This window comes from Orussus abietinus, unplaced genomic scaffold, assembly GCF_000612105.2.
Source record: "Orussus abietinus isolate OABI.00-Male unplaced genomic scaffold, Oabi_2.0 scaffold6, whole genome shotgun sequence".
NCBI classification, from domain to species: Eukaryota; Metazoa; Arthropoda; class Insecta; order Hymenoptera; family Orussidae; genus Orussus; species Orussus abietinus.
The window spans coordinates 650,437-671,987 of record NW_019396002.1 but is presented as its reverse complement, the minus strand read 5'-3'; the positions used below and the strand labels follow the sequence as shown (position 1 = coordinate 671,987).

Below are 21,551 nucleotides of genomic sequence, written 5' to 3'. Positions count from 1 at the left end.
GTTGTACATCGGGAATAGTTTCCCCTCTTTTTTCACTTATGTTTATCAACGGGGGCGATTACCCTCGATTTTTCATTCCGTACATTCTGCGCGCCGTTCACCCCAGAGACCTCTTCGGAAGGGCGTAATTAGTCGGTGCTTTGTCGCACCCGCTTCCGCATTCCCTTTTCCTCTTTTTTCGTTGTCTCATAGGTTACCTGCGTAAAGTCACGCGTTACGTATCGTGTATCGCACACCTGGAGTGAGGCAACGTCGGCACAGCGTCCTCCGGGCCGTTAATCGCGGTTCGCGCCTTAAAGGCCCCTGTAAAATGAGTTTATGCCATTGCCGACCTTACGCATCGTTTCCGCGCCGTCTCGGGGCCGTCATTAAACCCGTGCGTAAAACTTTCTTCGCCTGACCCGGTGACGTCATATCCGTGCTTTTTCACCGGCGGCCCGAGTGCGCGATAAATGTAATGCATACAAAGTGCGAGCACCTTTAGGCGGCGCGAAGACCTCTCCTCGAGGCTCGATTGAATCGGTTATTTATGGACCACTCCGAGCCTACTTTTTTCTCCCTCGGTGACGGTATGAGTTATCGTTTGTCTCCCGGAGAGTCTCGCTTCTTAGCGCGGGTTTACCGACCCTGCCGCTCTCCTCCGCGTTTCCCGCAGTTTAGCCCCGTAGTCTACGAAACATTTATAAACTAATATCCTAGATACAGCCCGCGACCCGTGCCAAGTGCGCCTTAGTACGTGTCGGTGATAAACGAGTACCTCCACGTGCGCCCGATAAGTGGCCCCCTCCACCCTCCTGCCTCGGAAAGTGCATTTACCGATTTTTCCTCCGATTTCTCGCAAACTACCTCGACCCGGTGACCCTGTGACGTCACCGGCAACGTGTCCAGGCGAGTGCGTCACGCGCATTACACGCGCCACGTGACGGAGTTAGGTTAGGTTAGGTTAGGTTAGGTTGTGACCGGACAGCGGCACCGCGCGCACTGCGCGAGTAAGCGCGCGCCTCGCCCTGCGCGCACAACCCCTCGGAATGCTTCTCAGTATTAGTGTATATTGTCCGCGCCGTTAACGTCTAGTCTGCGTACACCTACGTGTCCGTGTGTAGATATGTATATATGCCGTATATATGGATACGTGTATATAAACGTATATATATGTATCCGCTCTATTCGTGCCGGTTAGAGAGTCGAGGGATGGTTTTGCTCTGCTGGCTCTGTATTGATTGCCGCTCCTCCTCCTGGTGCTGCTTCGCCTCCTCTGCCTCCTCCTCCGACCGTCCTGGCCGCCACACCAACGCGAACCGAAACGTCGCAGCTCCCCGAACGAGTGATCCCTCGGCCTCGTGGTTTCTCGCTCTATCCCCGCTATCTCGCGCTCCGTCGTACCCGGCGACCCGAGATATCCAGAAAACCCTCGCCCGGGGATTCCTTTCCACGATTTTCCGCGATTAGACGCCGATAATTAAGGTATTTCAGTCCTTCGAACCGTACCGCGGACCTAAGTCGAGTCAGGCCGAGGTCCGCCATCTTGAATCTGCCGGACCGACGTTCGCGTCTCCCGGGGACGCTCGAGGTAAATTTCGAATTTTTAACCTCCGCGGCCTGATTGGACGGTTCAGATTGCTTGGTAAATGTTCACTGGAGGTGGAGGTACTCGGTTGTGGGCGAAAAGTCGGGAGATCCAGGAATTAAGGGTGATCTTTCACCGGAAGAGACGTGATATTTCATTTCGAATCGTTGCGCCCGCCATCTTGAATCGACGCGCCACTCGGGGCGGCTTAGCTTAACCTAACTTTGTAACGACACTCATACGTTTACACTACAGCTGTTGGGGGAGGTGGGAGGGTGGTAATCAGCTGATCCGGCACGGGAGGGGTGCGACCGGTTACTCCGCGAAATTTGCGCTTTTTTGTTATGTCCGTGAAGCGCGTTTCGCGTTTAATGTTTCTCCCTCGCCGTCGTAAATTTTTGCACTGTGTATAGATTACGCGTTACACCGCGTTTCTTTGGTCGGCGGGCCGAAATTACGAATCGACGTTTGTAAATCCTCCAGGAAAGGTCGGTTGATCAGTGGGGGGGGGGTTAATGCGGATGCAAATTTCGGAGATTCGGCTATTGTAATCGATCGCGGCGGGTCGAAGGGGTGGCGACCACCCACTTTCTCCCCGACTCGATTCGCCGTTAATAACGGCGCGGCTGTAGGGAGAGCCGTGCTAACCTAACGTAGTTACGATGTATATTTATACAACAGCTGGTGGTGGAGGTGGAGAGGTGGCAGTCAGCTGATTGAAGCGCGGGAGGGGAAGGCCCATACCGTGCCAGATAGCCGCGCTAACTGCGGCAGTCTTGACGTCCCTTTTATTTTTACTCCCGGATTCGTTTTTGCCCCCCCTTAAAAAATATTGGCCGATATTTGCCATTCACTTTTTCTTGTTTTTTTTTCTCTCTCATTTTTTTTTCGGGGGTGCGTTAGCGTCAACTTCGAATTTCCAGGCTGGATTTGGCGTTAGCCAGCCAACCGGAAGTGGATATAGATTCGGACGGGTTTACATTTCCGATCGATCGGAATGTTCCTGGGGTGGGATGGACCACCCACCCCCCTCTCTCGATTCCCCGTAATAACGGAGCAGCTTTACGGAAAGCCGGTCCACGGCCTAACCTAGCCTAACGCAACAACAATGTGTATATTTACACAACAGCTGTTCGCGCCGCGGGAGGAGAGGGGCAGTCAGCTGATCGCACCGCTGGAGGGGAATGGCGGGACTTGTGGAGTAGCTACAGGGGGCCGAAATACGGATTTCCACACTTTTCTCTTCACCATTAAAATCCCATTATTTTTCAAAATATACCACTCCTCCGAACGTCGCTTCGAACGGAAAAAGACCTTTTCCAAAATAACGAACAGCAAGTTCATATTTTTATTTTATATATATATATTTTTTTAAGGACACTTTTAATTTCAATCTCGGGAATTGTCATCAGTCAAGGAATCGAGAATACATGAGTCGCAAAATTCGGAAGGGTTGATATTTCCGATCGATCGTGACGTGTTGGTGGAGGCGAAACTACCACCCCCTCCCTCCCTCCCTCCCTCTCTCTGGCTCAATTCCTCGTAATAACATCCACAGCTGTACCGAGAGTCGGTCTGACCTAACCTCACCTAACGTTGTAACAATGTATATTTATACAACAGCTGTTTGCGGCACCGGAGGGGGGCAGTCAGCTGATTGAAGCGCTGGAGGGGAGGAGTGGTGGGGAGAAGCGAGCTACTCGGAAGCCTTTCTCGCTCGACAAAGGCGATTCCTCCTCTTCGGTTATTACGAAAAGATGACTGAGAAGGATAGGGAGTGACGTTACCGACATTAGAGTCTCTCTCTCCATTCTTTGCGAGTGGTTCAAGGAATCTCGCGAAACTTTCGTTGGACGGGTTAAACGTTAGGGGGGACGCGGCGGTACCCTTTCGGGAGTTTGGTTTAGCTTGGAGGAACTGTTTAAAGGACCTTCCTGGATTTCAACGCGACGCGTTGACGCGTACTCGAGTTTCCGTCGAGGGTTAGGCTGGCGAAACGGGGAACTTAACTCATGGCGGCTCGTAACGTCGCTGGCCGATCGATTGGCTCGGGCACAAAGGATCGGCCCCAGTGTCGGTGATAGTCACACGTGTCGGTGTCAGTACCCCTTCTGTCGGTGTCGGTGTCCACTGTACCCCTGATAGCACTCTATATCAATGTCAGCGCCCACTGTATCCATGACAGGGGAGATCGGGGGTAATTGTAAGAATTTGTAGTACTGGATCTCTCGCTTTGACACTTCGTCCAAAAATATTCCAAACGGAGGGAAATATCGCCCTATGGTTGTAATGTTATCAATACGACTTAGTAACTGTTGTTACCTTTATTGGAAGATACCAAACAAAAATATATACACATACATGATTCAAGTCTGAATTTACGGATAAAGGACTAAAATACCGAAAATAATTGGCATTTTTTTTTTCGCGCAACCCAAGTAAACCAATATTCAACCTGGAATTGATTGGACGTCTTTTGAAGGATCTTTCGGTGTGGCCAGATTTTTCTTTTTTTTTTAATTTCTTTCTAACCGATATCACAATTGTGCGGGATCTCTCTATGTTCGACGTATCGGTGATAGAATATCGAGCATCGGGTATCACCGATTCCCTCGTTTAAAACCATCGACAGACAAGAGCGGCCACATAATAACGCGAATTACGATCCCGCGGCGGTTTGGTCCGCTGCGGAACGATTCCGCGATACCCGCGGCGGTCTCGCCGCCGGTGGGACGACTTAACCGCTCGTTCGAATTGCCGCTTTTAATAGGGTAGAATAATTATTCCCCCGTCGGTGGTTCGGCCGTCCTTGCAAATTAGGGACTCGTTGAGCACCTCCTAATGACCGGCCGGAATTTCGGTACGTTCATCAAGGATTATCTGAACTTCTTCTTTTTTTTTTTCCCTTCGACTCTCCACGATCAGTTTTCCGTTTAAGTACTCTACCGCGTCGCGGGGAAGCTTAAAGCATCGCGTAATCGTTTCATTGTAGCAGACGCGTCATTCAGCCCGGAGGCCCTGATTTATTCTATTCCCACCGGGGGCTCTAAAAATGTTGGAAACGGAAGAATCTCGGCGTCCCATTGCGAGGATGCGCCACCCTTCCGCTATTTATGCACTTCCCACCCCCCGATTCACCCACTTCCGAAGAGAGTTGCCCTCCCAACATCCACCCCTTCGATGCGGCCCAATCTAATTAAATTACCAGCTGCAACAATTTAACGAGATAGCCGATAATTAGAGTGCTCTAATCTCAGGTGGACAGAAAAATCCATTTGTGGTGGATAACCACTCGGAGGAAGAAGGGAAAAAAAAAGAAAGAATAAAATCCACCTTCAACCAGAGGAGATATCTCTTTTAGCAGTGCCATTGAAATATCTTATCAATTCAAGGAATAATTGACCCAAGCCGAAACAAATTGTATGCGACGTTACCTCGGAATTGTGACAATGTCAGTTAAGTCAAATTCTTCGAATCGACGAGTTCATTTCTTCGGTGAAATTAAAAGAGATATTTTCTCGGGAATTTCCTCTTTTTTTTTACCACCCCCTTTCTCAGAGCAGTCACTCAAAATTGCTTTATTAACCCCTTGCCTTATGATTTAAATTCCAATGGTGCGTGCCCTGAACGACAAAAATGTTGGTCATATATTTCACGGTTTGGCTGAACGTTTAAAGTCTCACGCGTCTCTCATACGTTTTGTTTACATTTGGCCCGATTGATATACCACGTCTCTCACGCGATATTCTAAGTGAAGAGGTTAACTTAGCCCAAAATTAGCTCAAAATTGCTTTATTAACCCCTTGCCTTATGATTTAAATTCCAATAGTGCGTGCCATGAACGACAAAAATGTTGGTCATACATTTCACGGTTTGGCTGAACGTTTAAAGTCTCACGCGTCTCTCATACGTTTTGTTTACATTTGGCCCGATACACATACCACGTCTCTCACGCGATATTCTAAGTGAAGAGGTTAGCCCAGCGAGTAGTGTCGTCATTAGTTTCTCGTTTTTGAGAATCCCGGGGAGTTTCGCCGCACCCTGGTGGTACGTCTACCTGTCTATGCGCCTCCGGATTAACCTGTGCCCAGATCTACCGAGGCCCATCCCGGGTTTCGACGATTCATCCGGCATATAACTCGGTTCGGTCGCGCTCTTACTAACAATCCCATTAAGGAGCCTCTACACCGTAAACTCGTTTGGCTCCAATCACGGCCTCTCCCGTTCTCTCTCGCTCGTCCGGTCTCCGCGGCCGGGAGGAAAGAGAGAGAGAGAGAGGAGGGGCCGAGCGTTCGAGCACACGTAAACGCGGGACACGTTAACGAAATCGCTGGTACGTTTCAGGGGACTGGCATGGAGAAGGAGAACTCCGCGTCGGGCGGCGGCGGCGGCGGCGGAGGCGGCGGAGGCGGCGGCGGAGGTGAAGTTACGGCCACGGGGACGGGGGCAGGGGGCGCCACCCCCGCCTCCGAGAAACTCCAGGCGGACCAGGCTAACCCGCTCCTCGACCCCACCGCCCTTTTCGGTGGTGAGTCTCGCTCCAGAGAGTCCCAGGACTCTCGACGTATACTATTTAACCCGGTTATTCGTCGAAAGATGCCCGCCGATGATTTTTCATCGGGGGATACCAGATATATGATATGATATGACGCCCGCCGATGATTTTTAATCGGGGGAAATACCCAGATATATGATAAACAGAGGACGCCCTTAAGGTGGAGGTAAAAGGTGGCGGTGAAAATCTGGGTGCCTAGTCGTTTGAAATTTTGCCTTTGTTCTAATGAAACGCGGTGGTCGTAAGAATAAGGCCCCACCTTAAGGTGATGTGAAAGTGGCGTCGAAGAGGTTTTGTTTATAAAACTTATCTCCCGATTCGGTTTACCGAATAGTTTGAAACTCTACTACGTGAATAGGGAGACTGTAAGGAAGGTCCTGAAACTCGTGAAATTTCAATTGTTTTCAAATTTCATTATAGGTATTTTAAAGATAGTTTGTAAACAATGAAATTTCCCGAGTTTCAGGACCTACCTTAGGGTCTCCATATTCCCGTTTTGAAGTATGAAACGACTTGAGACGCCCAGTTTGTAGAAAAGTTTTATTAACGATTCAGCTTTCACATCCCCTTAAGGTGGTATTACGTTTGCTGCCCGATAGAGTTAAGCGATGAGGTTCAATAAGAAAATGGAAATCCACCGTAGGGGTTACGATAACAGGAGAGGGTCGTAAATCGAGTTCTTCCGCGACGTCCTCGGGAGGGACCGGTTTGTTTTATAGGGACGGTTGTGCAGCCTCCTTTAGTTTCGCGCCAATCCTAGGACGGAGCTCTTACTATAACCGGCGGGAAGAGGGGGGAGTTTATAAGAGTTTAAGAGTTTAACCGGGTAATCGGCCAGTAATTAGAAACGCAATGAAAGGACTCGGTCGAAGGAAGCCCGGTTTGCCGGTGATAAGCGGCGCCCGCGATAACTCGGCATGTGGTGTGATAACATCCGCATGTTACCGGCGCGATTAGCGCGGGAAGGTGGCGCGTTACCACCGCTCGTTTGTTAATTAGCCCCCGGGGACCCGCCACCCTTTTAACTGTCCGCCTCGTAACGAAGGTGGCGGACTCTTTCCCGATTCCTCGGCAGATCTCGGCTTTATTAATTATCGGCGCGAGTTAGCCCCCTTTTAGGCGTTAACTCTTCGAGATACGATCACGCGGTCGCCGGCTCAATTAATTATCGGGTTAATACCTCTGCCGGGCGTTTGTTCTTCCGCAGCTCACGTGTCGGATCCTCAGTCGCGTTCTTTATATCTCCCCGCGGAGACAAACTCGATTACGTGTCATAAACAACAACATATCGGATTTAAGGTGCCCTCGAAACCCCATCGAAGCACAAGGTTAGGGACAATGAGATACCTCAAATCATACGCATCGACCTTTATTGCTCTTACTTAAACATCCTCCATAGACATTCCACTTATCCGCTACCCCGAAGCTCCGCCTTCGCCATCTTGTCCATCCTTCCCTCCTCGTCCCGCGTCCCGCCGCTAAAAAGATGAGGTTACCGTCGCCATTACTCACGGGGTCTCTTCCGCGTCTCTCCTTCCGCCGTCCCCGGGACGATTTTCGGGAGTCCCGCGCCACCTGGCGGGCGCCATTCCCTTGATGCGTCGGGAAATCACGTATCGGCAATTCCCGGACGGAGGCGCGCGCGCGCCCGACGTGGTAACCCGGGAGCGGATACGTCCAATGCCCGCCCGCGTTCCAGCTCTCGCCGAGTCTGCTCCGGTCACGGAGTGGAGATGCTCTCGTCCGTGGCTGCGCCCCCTCCCCTTCCCCCCCATCAGCCCCCACCCTTCCACCCCTCTCGCCGTTCCCGTAGTACTTGAAGGTTTCTTTTTATTTCCTCTCTCTCCTCTCCCCTACCACCCACCCCTCTAGCCAAACCCTCCGAGCGGGCTTTCCACCTCGAGAGGTCGCCGTTAGGTCGCGGGGCTTTGGAGACGCAAGAACGGACCGACGGACGGACGCGACGAGCGTCTCTCCTCTCTCGCTCCCTCCCGCTCCGGGGCTGGTTCTGTATATTTATTGATTGCCACCTCGGCTCTCTCTCTCGCGCTCTCCTGCCTCGACTGTCTCTCTGTCTGTCTCTCTCTCTCTCCGGTCTGCGGCAGTCGCCCCCCCCCTCCCCCAGCCGCGGCCCCGGTCCTTCGTGCCTCATCTCCCGCGCGCCACCCTGGGCCCTCTCGTCATCCTTCCCTCCTGCGCGCCATCTCGCGCCATCGTGTGCGACTCGTCCGGGGGGAAGCTCCCCCCTCGCGACGAAAGCCTTTCGTTTAGTCAACGCTCGAGCCGCGTCGATACACCGGTGCTCGTAAGATCACCGAAGTTAAGCGACGTCGGGCGCGGTCGCTGCTCGGATGGGTGACCGTCAACGAGAGACGACATATCGCGTAGCGTTGGCGAAAAAACAAAAAAACAATGGCACTTGGCAACGTCGTAAAAGGGATGAAATACAGACAAACAATAAAGAATAAACAAACAAAGCCTTAAGTTTAACCTGCTATGGATGCGACTCTCTCGCCGATCTGACGGCTGGGTTAGGGTGCGAGGTTGTCGGGAACTGTCTCGAGATGAGAGAAAGAGATGTCAGAAGGTTGAAGTATCGGAGAATTTTTTTTCTGGCCCGGGAATTAAGGCGATATGAAAGGGTCATTATATATATATATAAAACGTCAAAATGTTTATAAAACTTTTCTACGAACTGGGTGCACCGAGTCATTTGAAACTTCAACATGGGATTGTGGAGGCACTAAGGAAGAACGCGATGCTCGTGAAATTTCATTTTTCACAAAGAAATTTTTCTTTTGTTCAGCTTATACTAGAACGAAAATCACGTTTTTTTTTTTTTTTTTTGTGAAAAATGAAATCTCACGAGCATCGCGTTCTTCCTTAGGGCCTCCATATTCACGTGTTGAAGTGTCAAATGATTCGGTGCACCCAGTTGGAAGAAAAGTTTTATGATTGTTTTGACGTTTTATATATATAGAATGACCCTTTCATATCACCTTAATTCTTTAATTATGAAACGCCACTATAGTGACCCTCTTGTATTCCCTTGTATTTAAAGTGACAAATGAATATCGTATTCATATATAAAATATTAACACTCCACGGCCGACTCCGCCGTAGTTAAAGGGTTAACATGGGGAAGTACGCGATAAGGGCTGAATTTTGTTCCGTAGGTCTTTTGATATCGTAGGTTGTATGTGTGACGTTTAGAAAATCGTCTGTAGGCGAGTTATTAAAATCATTGAAAATTGGGATACCGTGGAAAGAGTTAGCGAATGGAAGTGGGGAGAGCCGCCATCTTTGGTGGAGGGTTTTCTTCGGCCAGAGGAAACGTTTGATGTCGGTTTTTGGTAGACTTGGTTAAGGAACCTCTTGAGATGTGTGCAGAAGTAGCGGAAGAGAGGTTGCCGGAAAAAGGCTTAAGAACCGGAAGCGATTTATGACGAGTGGAAGTAGCCCCCCTTAAAGGGGGCAAGTGAGGTCGACCTTTTTCCCGACCCCCGGACTCTGGGCTGCGTTTAATTAATTAGGCACTGCGCCATTGTTAACGCCTAGCATCGAGTTTTGATATCGCGACAAATTATACATCTCGTCCCTTAACCTGGTTAACCTGTTGCTCGGAGGATAGATGGGAACACGTAGAAATTCCGGGATAATTAACCGGAGCACTTTGTTCTCTCTTTCCCCTCCCTTCGGCCGGGAAAAGTGCGGGAAGAATGTTTTATAACAAAATTAGCCGCCCCTGCCGGGGGTGGGATAACGGCTTCCAGAGATTTCCAAAAACTCGGGATATATTTAATCGAATGAGAACTCCTCGATGAAATTTTTCCAATTAAAAATTATCCCCCCACTGCTGCTAGTCTTTATCGCGTTAATGACATCACATTCTGTATATCGTGCGCGGATTATCGTTGCGTATCTTAATTGTAATATTAAATGCATCTTGGGGGACTTTAAGTCGGTAGGAAATGTTTTGGTCACGTGGGACTGGAGTTCCCTCATTTTCCGCGAGGAGCGCTCGCGTCGTTAGATCAGCGATAATCTGAGATCAGGGGTCACGATTCTGGGGCCATTTTCTGTGGAACCGACCATTCACGTTATGTATCCTTATACTACTTCATAGTCCGGACTAATGGCGACCGATCGTGATTCTCCGGGACTGGCCGATCGTTTCTCTCGCCTCTGGGAACGACTCGCTCTCGCATGCTCCTCGTCCATTTATAGCGGAGAGTCGCGGAGCGCGCTTATTCGTGGAAACGTTGCGTGCGCGTTAACGTCGCCACCGGCCTACGGGCGATCCGTTCCGAGCCGGAGAACCGTGCTCGGTCGACCTAACCTAACCCGTCTCGTCTACCTCCGTGGGCAAGAGACTGTCCGGCCAAACCTAACCAAACCGAACCTAATCACGTGTACTTACGTGGGCAAGAGACTGCCGACCTAACCTGGATAAATCTAATCGTGTATGCTTACACGAGTAAGAGACTGTCGAACGTAACCTTATTTAACCCAACCGCGTGTTGGAGCCGAGGATAAGGAGCCGACCGGTCGAACCTAACCTCACTAAAATTAACCACGTGTACCTATGCGGACAAGAGTTGCCCGGTTAACCATAACTTAACCTAATCGTGTACATTATGCCTCATATTCGTACAAGAGGCTGTTAATCCTAATCTAATTTTACATAACCACGTGTAGGAGAATGTCGTGTCCAACTTAACCTAGCCACGTGTACCTAGCCTTCATTTTTCTCTCTCTCAGGGCACCTCTTGGAATCAATCGATAGAACGATTCTTTAGCAACCTTGATATCGCATGTAGGTATTCCCGCCGTGTCAGGTGCTACGAATAAGATAGAGAGAGAGAAAGAGATCAGGGGGAGGATTCAGGCGTTTCCAGGAATCGAGCGCCTGCCTCTTGGTTAATGAATCAATGGAACCGATTCTTGGCACGCGCAATTCCTGTTTATACGCTCCTTTCGTCACGTCGCGTTTATTGAAAACTCGAGGTGCATCGGGGAGTCTCCCTTTTCGGGAACAGAGGGAGAATCGTTGTTTCCTATTTCCTTCTTTAATGCGGGAATTGTGCAACCAAGTGGACGCCATCTTTTGATATCGATGGGCCCTGCTTTTCCCTTTTCAAGGTGACGGATTCGCGCTATTCATTCTTGGCCTCCATTCAGGTCTCTCGGTCTGTCTTCCGTTCGTTCTAGACTCGGCCATGCCAATGCCTCCTCATGAATTATTAATATCTGCCTCGAATCGAGCATTTCCGGGCACAATACGCACCCCCGATCGACCGGCGTGGCTCGGGGGCCGCGGCGATGACCAGGAGGCCGCTTCTCCTCGACACGTAAACCAAATTAAACCGATTTGGAAAATGGCCAAAACGCCCCCCTACCGCCTGACCTCCTCTCCTACGAGTTTCCCACACTCGGAGAAACCGAATCCTGCTTCCTTCCCCGCGACATTCCGCGCCGATCTCTAAGTCGCCTCGCAAAGGCCTTCGATGCTGCAACTGGCGGCACCCTTTGATTTTAATACCACTAGCAAATAGCGAATTGACTTTCTGACGCGCATCGAGACCCAAAAACGTCTTAACCCCGCAGAAAACAAAAAAGATTTCATTTCATTCAATTTCATTTTTAATAACTCCTAATTCATATAAGTCAAGGTGTTATAATAATTTCCCTAGACTTCAATCGAGATTCATTCGGGTAGCTGTGATCAGCTGATCGGAACATGATTTTACATTTCTGATACTCTCTCTTCATTCAGACGAATCGACTTCGATCCGTCATGCTCTGATTTTCCTGTCAGGCGAAAATGTCATAGATAACCATTGATACTTGATATTTATCTTCTTTGCTTCTATATTCCTGATCAGCTGATCGTTACTCTGGTATGTTCGGGTGATTAGAATATCCAGGTAATTGTCAGATCGCACTGGTCAGCCGGTCGCGTCCTGCTTTATTATTGTCCCGGCACTCTGGAGAAGGAGACAATTGTTATCGCGACTGTTAAATGGAATTTAACACCGTATCGGGTGAGTCGCGAGGATCGGGAAGAATGGCTGGGACTAATCGGCGCACCTTCCAAGTCACCGCAGCCGGGAATTATCGATTTGCCAAAGTCTTTTTCTCTCGGTCGGAAACGAGTCGGCCGTGCCGACGACGCCGCTATCTCGCGAGGGACGTCGCGATCCGCGTAGAAGTCTCCCTTCTGGGCGGGAATTCTGGCCTAGAGTCGCAATTCGCTCGGCTATTTTCTCTCTCGCCTGCGTAGTCGAGCGTTTGGCCTGGGAACGGCCAGGAACGATGTACAAGTACTCGCTTGGAAATTCCCACCGACCTCCACGACTCGTTTTGCAATCCATGAACCCTGGACAATCGATGCCCTCGTCGCGAGGGATTTGCAGAACCGCGATTAATTAATTAATTAACTCGCAAAAGCATCGGATTATTTTATTTCTTATCAAGCACCCTCGTGTCGGGTACTTATGGGTGCCTCGATGAATTGCCGAATTTAATTCCGCCACCGGGTCAGATGTAAGGCATATTCTCACGCACGGTTGACTTCTTCAGGATTGGAGGATAATTCGTAATTAATGATTCCCCAAGTTCAAATAAAAAAAAGTTGGTCGCCTCGAAGAAGTGTCCATTGCGCATGTGGAAATCCTGAGATAGCACGTGTACTAAGAGATGTCAGATCGAGGGGAGGAAATTAGTTTGAATCGATCTATTTTGTCTTCTCGATGAAATAATTGTTTCTTTTTTTGCAATTATGTATGATTTACGTTACGATGCATGTGTCGATGATATATATTTGTTTAAGTTGATTGATTTTTTATTTTTTTTATTTTTTTTTAGGGGGGGCACTCTTCCTCGAGGGTCCTCGGTAAAACGTCGACCGAACCCCGCGTGCGCGGAACTCGGAGTTCCGCGGAATTAGAGACGCCTCCTCGTGGATTATGTCGCATTTCTGGCCCTCCTGGTGCTCCTCAGTTAAACGAAGGATCCCCGGCGTACCCGGGGCGCAGCTTGTATAGCTCGCGATCCTCGTAACTCTCAGCCCCTTTTCCACCGAGCACCCTCTTCCGCACCCCCTTCCGCAGCCATTCCGCGGCGCGTTTCTGCCGCTACCTCGGCGCTGCTTCGACCCCCTCGGTCTGCCGGCCAGAGTGCCGATCGATTTAATAACACGGCCATTTTCCCAGCTACGGACCGAACGCTCTCCGTCTCTCCCTCTATATCCTCCCGGGTGTTGCCGTGCTCCGAAATTCGCGGCCCCGACCGATCGCGCGGAATCGCCAACCCGCGAGGTCCCTTATCACCCTATCGTACCCACTCCATCGTCAGATTAATCCCAGGGACTCGTAATCACTTCCGGAATGCCTTTTTACGCAATTAATGTAACGAGGTCACGCCGAAGCTCGAGCGTTCCCGGGAAACAGGAGCTGGACGCGTTGCATTTCGAAAATGAGGATAATGAAGGATCATCCACGTACCGGGGATTTATCTTCGCTCGCGAAATTCGACATTTTCAAAATCAGAGATCGCCAGGTCCCTTTGTCCACTCGCTGCGGCCGCGGGAATTATTTCGGAATTATTTCGGAGTGCATGCCGCGTCCTGGTTGTTGCATTAACCCCCCCCTGGTGCACCGGTGCAGCGGTTGCTTACGTGAGTTTGCGAATTGCCCCGGAATTTCTGCCGTTCGTTTCTCTGCGTGACAAAGTAACTGTGCATAGCTGTGTACTTAATGCACGAGTGGGCAAGGATGTACGCGGGTGTTTGTACACACGTGTATGTACGCATCCACGAGGTCGGCCTCGGCCCCTTCGCGTGATTTTATGCACCCCTGCCTTTCCTTTCGCTTACCGTTTTCCCGAACTTATTGTCCCCGAGGACCTCTCGTATCGATCTACCCTGGAATAGGGTCCGAAAGAGATCGGCCATTATTTCGTATTCCTTATTTCTCGGAGGACTCCTCCGAAGGAGATGGCGAATCGTCGTTTAAGCCCGACCTCGATCTTGCGTCGTCATATTGACAGTCAGCTGTTCCATGTTCCATGCGCATCCGCCTTGCAGTTCTTTTAGCTTACAGGTGATTACGCACGTGACGATTAAACGATGCAACAAATATGGACTAGTCGAGTGACGTAGGAAAATCCGATAATTAACGGCACGGATTAGAAATCCCTGTGATTTATCGTTTGGTGTGGGGGCATCTTAAGGTGTATTCTCGCGTGCGTAATGCTTTAATTGAATCTTCTAAAACTAATGATTTTCGATCCTGTTCGCAATGTCGTATCAATCGCATGTCGGCGATAAGTTCGAGGACCCCGCCCATGACTTCGCCCGCCGTCCGATTATGCAATTACCCAGGTGAACGGGGACCCTGTACTTGAACTGCAAGTCCTGAATATTTCCGACACACCTTGGAAGTCGAACGGTCGCTGTTGTTCTCGGCGAAATATTGCTGAATTAATAATAGAGTAGTGCAATATCGAGGCGCCTTGGCCTTGACTTTGGCCGGCGATTCGATTAAGTCATGACTGGCGGGAAGTGTGTCGAATTTCACTCTTCTGTCTTCTTCGTTTCATTTTTTTTTTCTTTTTTCTTCTTTTTTTGGGGTCTAACACCCTCACGTGAAATACTTAAGGTGAAGTGAAACGCGTCGAGGAACTTGATCGACGTCGGTAAAGAAGATTCTTCGAAATACCTACGTTCCCGAATTTCGTTTTTATATCGACAGCTGCGTCGAATTATATGGGTATCATCATACATCAATTAAATTTTCACTACGAGACCTCGTATTCCCATTGTTTTAGCACAGAACCGTGTAAGACACTTTTTCTCGCCTTCATCTCGTTAAAATGCGAGTTCATCGATTACCAGAGTGTTCTAAATTGTCGTAAAATTGTCCCGACCCTTTCGCGTCTCATATAAGAGCCTTCAATAATTGCATATTGATCGAAATATGAGAGCTCGACGCCGTTTAGGTGCTGCTCTGGGGTAAGCTAAAAATTTTTTTTTCAAAAATCCAAATTTTCAACGTGTCAGGACAATTCTTAGATGATCAATAAGTCATGTGTCAAAGTTTCGGGCAGTTTGTTTGAGTACCCTTAAAAAAAAAAAAAAAATAGTGTTTTATTCGAATCAGCTGATTTGAGTGGGGTTTCACTTCACCTTAATTCATGCAGGAATGCGCGTTTTTGTATGATCCATTTCCATTGCTACTTGGGGAAAATCGATGATAGGGGATTTCTTTTATTTACTAATTATTTACTTCCGCAGGGTGGTGGGTTTTATTTAGGTGTTTACAGGGATAATCGTAGATGGGTACTGGTGGCTTCGCGGTCGAGGCATTCCCATTGCTACTTCGGGAAGATCGATGATAGGGGATTTCTTTTATTTACTAAATGTTTACTTCAGCAGGGTGGTGTGTTTTATTTAGGTGTTTACAGGGATAATCGTAGATGGGTACTGGTGGCTTCTCGGTCGAGGCATTGATCGGTGCAATTCTCTCGCCAGCGTTTGATCCGCTTTGCGGACGGATGCGCAGGCCTTACCAGGAGCCCACACTCGATCCGTTCTTTGAGATTCCACCGGATGTCTTCCCTACTCGTTAGCCTCGAGAGTTTACCTACCTTCCCGGTATATACGCTCCGTTTCGCCTTTCCGGGCACTCGTTAAGGTGTACTTCCTGTTTGCGTGGTTTTGGAGTTGCGACTCTCCCTATTTCTCGCGAGGCGACGTCACCAGGAATGGTCGATCTCCCGACGAGTGCGAGGAGATCTCTTCTGAATCCCCAAATGAATCATCTTATCTCCCGGAAATTAATTTCCCATTTTTAAGGTTATGTCAAAACGAAGATGTTTCCGATGGTCTCTTGCGATGACTTAGTCCCTACTGGAAGAAGCTGCGTACAAACTGTTCGATGCATTACGATATTACAGTATTACACTATACTCACTTACTTTATGCTTATGTACTTACGAGAAGTTATTCATTCTTCGAAATTACCGGCACATTGCCATAATTTCATCGCCGATCATCACTTATTGCCGAATTACGTTACCGTTTACCGTATGAAGGTAAATGCAATCGGTTCTCAAAGAAGGTAATCGTTTTCACTTATTCCCGAGTGAGTAGCCCCTGCGTACTTAATTCAACGAGAAGACAGGCTCATCCGTTTATATTTTATTTTCCTAGGTCTATCATACAATTTTATTTTGCATGTAACATCCAATGCCACGTATTTGGCAAAAGTAACTGATTTCATTGTTTTTGTGCGATCAATCGCCACCGTGTCAATATGACTGCAAAATATACCTTTCCAAGTGGATGTGTGTTGGCGGCAAGTTTTTTTTTTTTTTTTCACACCGACGGTGCTTCTTGTCCTTAGGTTTATTACAAGTGGTTTCGGTTGTTGCAGCTTACTGGCCGCGAGGAGACAGCGCAGCGTCTTCCCTCTTCGGCGGAATGCCTGGCGGTTACGGTTTGGGCGCGCACCACTTGCCCTCGGCCTACGCCATTTTGGGCCGTGGGGGCACCGCTCCCGGCTTCGGGGGCCACACTCCGGCCTCGGCGCCTCCACCTCCGCCGTACACCCACAGCAGTCTGGGCACCCTCAGCGTAGCGGCCAGCCAAGCTGCGAGCCTAGGTAACCTTTCCGTGGACGTTGAACCACTTAACACGTTGACGTCACCCATATTCGGGTGACATAGTAGTCAAATAAAATGCGCGTGGCAGTCAACGTGTCAAGGTAATGTAAAAGTGTAATATATGCATAACAAAAATTGAAAATAATTATAATACTTTTCTCGTGACACGTAATTATGGAGGCCCTAAGGAATAACGCGGTGCTGGTGAAATTTCTTTTTTCGGAAAAAATTTTTTTTTCCACAAGAAAAAGAAAAGATGTATTTTTTTTTCGAAAAAGAAATGAATTCTCACGGGCAGCGCGTTCTTCTTAGAGCTTCCATAATCATGTGATATAGGTTTAGACAATTTGGTGCACCGAGTGTGGAGAAAAGTGTTTTATAAATATTTTTCACCCTTTGGTATGTATATATCACATTGTCATATCACCGTAATCCTTGTCACTTGTACATGTATACCGGTACACCGCGTATAGAGGCATATGCATATGCGACATATATATGTAAACACGTGTATGAGAAGGTAAATAACTCGTGCATATTCAGGACGCGTCATACAGGACCTCGGGCGAAAAAAGGTAAAATTGAATAAAAAAGAGTTAACAGCAAAGAAGAGAAAAAAAAAAGAGAATATTTTTATTTGAATTCGACACGGTATGGATGTGCAACTTTTTCATTATGCCCGGATTAGCGGATATAAAGTGTCTCAAGTAAACAAATCATTGTTAGCATCGCTTGAAATGTGAGTTTGGAAGTCGATTTTGAAACAGCACGGTCCACTCTGCGCAAATCTGAAGTATAAACGAATCCCACTGGGTGAGTTTGTTGAAAACTGTGATTTTCTGGTTGGTTAATGAAAAAAGAACAGTTCATATTAGAAATGAGATTTTCGGTAATTTTTTTTTTTTTAATGGTTGGTGAAGTAATTTTAGGTCTGCTGTGTATTATGTATGTACGGAGATACGAAGACCGGTATACTGGTATAAATTGATTGTTGTATCTAATTGTTACTGTCGATTTCTAGGTATCAATCCTGCGAGCGCAGCTTGGTGGACGATGGCCTCGCACCTCGCTGCGCAAGACTACCTGGCCAGGTTGCAGGGGGCGGCCGGACTGCCAGGATTTCCGCCCGGTGCCGAGAGCCTGCTGCCACCTTATCCAGCCTCTCTACTTAATCCCCCGTCCCTGTCGTCGTCCCACAAGTCGAATAAGTGTAAGTTTGGCAAACCCCCTCTAACAGTACTCTGGCTCCAGGATGCAGCAAGTGGCGAACGTGTACCCGTTCCTAACGCTAGGGATTTCTTTTGCAGCTAAGTCAAGCAAGAGTCACAAGACACCGGCGAGTAGCAGCTCGACGACGTCCAGTCTGACCAGCAGTTTGGCAGTCAGTCAGGCCCCTCTATCCTCGCATCATAGTACCTCTTCGGCTAATGCCACGCCAAACTCTCAGACGAACGTCGTCAGGTAAGAACCTCGTTAGACCGAAGAAGATAGTGGATTAATAGGTGATAAATGAATTATCTTTTCCTCCCCACGCTGCAGTACTGCCAAGGAAGGAAGGTGAATACAGTAGTTCATGCAGTGGGGTGAATGATTAGCATTGAATGTCGAATATATGTTACTGGCACCTGAGTTCTCGCTTTTGTACCGGATGTGCATCCTTCTCGAGGTGGGGTTGATACGCCGCGGTGGATTTAATTTCTCCTTTGATTTCCAGCGATCCTAGCAGTATATTGGGTGGCGTTCGATTACCCCCTGACACGGAGATTATAAAGTACACCTCGAGCATCGTCGGCCCGAAAGTGCCCGGGACCACGAATCGGGGAAGGAAGAAGACCATATCGTTGGACACGCCGAGTGTCAGCGTCCATCCACCGCCCGTTCCCGCCCTGTCGGCTCATCAGACCAACACGACGACTAGTTTGATGATGGAGCCGCGAAAGTACAATCGAACCGCGGTAAGTGGCTCGCGATTAATCCGGCTAATTAAAATAAGTAGTGCGGATTAGGTTGCAGCGGGTTGACCTCCCTGGGACTCCTTTCAGAACGACGCGAGCGACTACAGGGACTCGGTGGATCGAGTGGAGGTGATCAAGTTACCCGCGCACTCGACGAACGGATCCGTATTGCCGGCACCCACCGCGTACACGACCAGCAATGCCAGCAATTCCAACGACGTGGATGCACCTTTAAATCTCTCCTTGAAGCCGGCATCCACTAGCAGTAGCTCGCCGATCACGGGGAGCCAGCCTTTGAGTCAACTCAGTAATCTGAGTCAGTCGTTGCTGGCCTCGGACAGGACATGTGAGTGTCGGATCGCGTCTTCAGGATCATCCTGGACGGCTATATACGGGCATCCTGATCATTTTGTCAATGTTCTATGGATATTAAGTGATGAACCATTTTTATTTTCCTCCACCCAGCTCGGCGAAAACCTGGCCCGAAACCGAGAAGAGTGCCGCAGAACTCCGTGCCGGTTCCGGCCTCGCCGAGTCCGTCTCTGGCGCAGTTATTCGCCGCTGCGGACTCCCCGCAGCGGCCGAGTAGCGGCAGCGAGGAGAGCGAGAGCACGGCCACCCATCATAAGGATGGTCGGCCGAGAAACCTTGGTAGAGGGGTGTCGAAGCCGAAGAAGAACACCGTGGCGTCTCTGTTGGCGCAAAGTAGAGCGCTGGGCATCAAGCCTACCCCGACATTGGACCCCAGTGTGCCGTTGTCGCACCAAGTCTCGTTGCTCAGGTCGAATATATTGGCGGCTCAACTGCACGCCTCAACGACGGGCCAGGGGGAAGAGAAGAATCAAGTGAGTGAAGTGTTCCTTCCACCTGGTAGATTTTTCATTTGATTTTTTCGCGGGGTCGATGGAGTTGGTTCTACTGCGGACTTCGGGGTCGCACGAGTTAGGGTCGTTTTTCCGAGACTTTTGATTTTCCACTAAATCATGCTCCCTATATAGCGCTCTTTGCAGGAGAAAATGAAGAACAAACTGCTGGAGGTGTCCGGGGAGGAGAGCAACATGGACGTCACCAGCGAGAGCGGTAGCAATACGGACGTCGTCACCGATACCGACGAGGATAACGCCGAGGGCACTCCTAGTGCTAAGAGGAGAAAGTTAAACCCTAGCGACAAGGACCTTCAAGTACCTCTGGAGCGAGGCTGGAAGAGAGAAACCGTCATTAAGGGCCTCGGCAAGACGGGGATCATTAAGGGCGACGTCAGCTACTATAGTCCCTGCGGAAAGACCTTTAGGACCAGCGGCGATTTGCTGAAGGTAGAGAACTCCTCGAATTTGCACTTACCGGTATCACTCTCTCGGTTTACGAGTGTAAGGAGATATGGACTCTCCTTTGCGATCTCTTTTCCTTTCGGTAGTTCTCATTGTCCTTTCTTTTATGCAGTTTCTCGAGCTGCAGAACCCAGCCGAGTTGACGACGGCGAACTTTTCGTTCTCGTCGAGGCCCCTGGTCGGTGAGTTTCTGCAGCCGACGATGGGCCTAGCGGAAGCCGAATTCGTCAGGCTGGGTGCCCAGGAAGTCGCCAGGAGACTCGAGGAGCTCAGAGCAGCCGGTGGGTTTCGCGATGTCAGGACAAACAACCAATACGAGCGAGATAAATTAGCTTATGCTAAGAAGCTCGCGAAGGAAGAGGCTCAACGGCACAAGGAACAGGCAAGGTGAGACGCTCCGTCTCGCAAGTGACCTACTGATTTAAATTAACGCGATCAACATTTAAAAACCAAGTACTCGCGTTTAACTCCAGAAATTAAGCGATTAGCATTGTTTATTTTAGGGTGTAGGATTATTTATTGGTCGTTTTCCCCAGGCTCATCAAGGAGCAGGAGAAGACCGAGCGACAGGAGGCTGTGAAGCGCGAGAGGGAGATCAGGAACCAGCAGCTTCTCGAGGTAAGTCCAACTCGTCAGAGTCTCTTGATTGTCTCGATCGTTGTTTTCCATTCATAAAGACTATTCTCTTCTTTGGGATACATTTTGTATTTTGTCCACCTGCCGTGCGTGTCGCATGCTCTCTGTGTGCCGTATATACATATATTATATATATATACTCTATATATATACTCCTCTGAACCCCGATAGTCGTCATAGAAACTCTCTACTCGCAAAATTCCCCCCTCACCTCGCCCCGAAGCCTCGTTAATCGGCCCGCAGTTCCCGAGGGACACTGATAAAGACACTCGCCAACACCAAACGCTAGTCATAGTGACAGGAGAGCCCAGCATGTCCTATTCTTAGAGATTTTTTCTTTCCTTTTGGTCTTATCGATATTCCGTTTGACCGCTATCACTTGACAGAGAGATAACGACGTTAAGGGAGCCGTCCGCTGCATCGCTTCGGTTGCCCTCGACTCCAGTCAACCGGGTCGAGGGCGAACTGTCACCGCATACTGGTTCCCTGCAGACCGGGTGGCCTGAAAAGCTGCGATCGAAAGACGGAGACAAGAGAGAGGAACGGAGAAAATGAGACAGTAAGAACGACCAGAGCAAAGTGGACAACGGCGCCTATCCTCGAGAACTCACGATCCTCGGGAACCGACGTGTCATACCACTTTAATTCGATTTAATTTCCAGCTCTTCCAGCTGGAAGGGCCCTAAAATCCAAAATTAACGCTCGAGTTAATTATCCAGCTTCATTGGCTTCCATGTTAATGATTTGTATGTAAAGAGTACCACGTCGAGTGGCGGTAATTTGAACCGAGGTGCGTCGTTGTCCCTCTGAGAGGGTAGCGCGAGGGATGCAGCTTACACGTTGCG

General features: G+C 49.2%; 1 protein-coding gene across 4 annotated transcripts in view; it reads left to right on the top strand.

The window, feature by feature from the left end:
• The window catches only part of LOC105694216 (bromodomain adjacent to zinc finger domain protein 2B), an 81,229-nt gene that overhangs the window by 44,938 nt on the left and 14,740 nt on the right, over window positions 1-21,551 (top strand). For 3 of the 4 annotated variants that reach the window (XM_012414679.2, XM_012414678.2, XM_012414676.2), the window contains exons 3-12: window positions 5,912-6,095; window positions 16,559-16,786; window positions 17,809-17,997; window positions 18,095-18,248; window positions 18,502-18,742; window positions 18,830-19,088; window positions 19,208-19,587; window positions 19,741-20,055; window positions 20,183-20,457; window positions 20,607-20,688. In XM_012414679.2, coding sequence (XP_012270102.1) covers window positions 5,921-6,095; window positions 16,559-16,786; window positions 17,809-17,997; window positions 18,095-18,248; window positions 18,502-18,742; window positions 18,830-19,088; window positions 19,208-19,587; window positions 19,741-20,055; window positions 20,183-20,457; window positions 20,607-20,688 — 2,298 coding nt within the window. In that variant the 5' untranslated portion in view covers window positions 5,912-5,920. The remainder of the gene's footprint in view (window positions 1-5,911; window positions 6,096-16,558; window positions 16,787-17,808; window positions 17,998-18,094; window positions 18,249-18,501; window positions 18,743-18,829; window positions 19,089-19,207; window positions 19,588-19,740; window positions 20,056-20,182; window positions 20,458-20,606; window positions 20,689-21,551) is intronic. The other variant, XM_012414677.2, reaches the window with a different exon arrangement.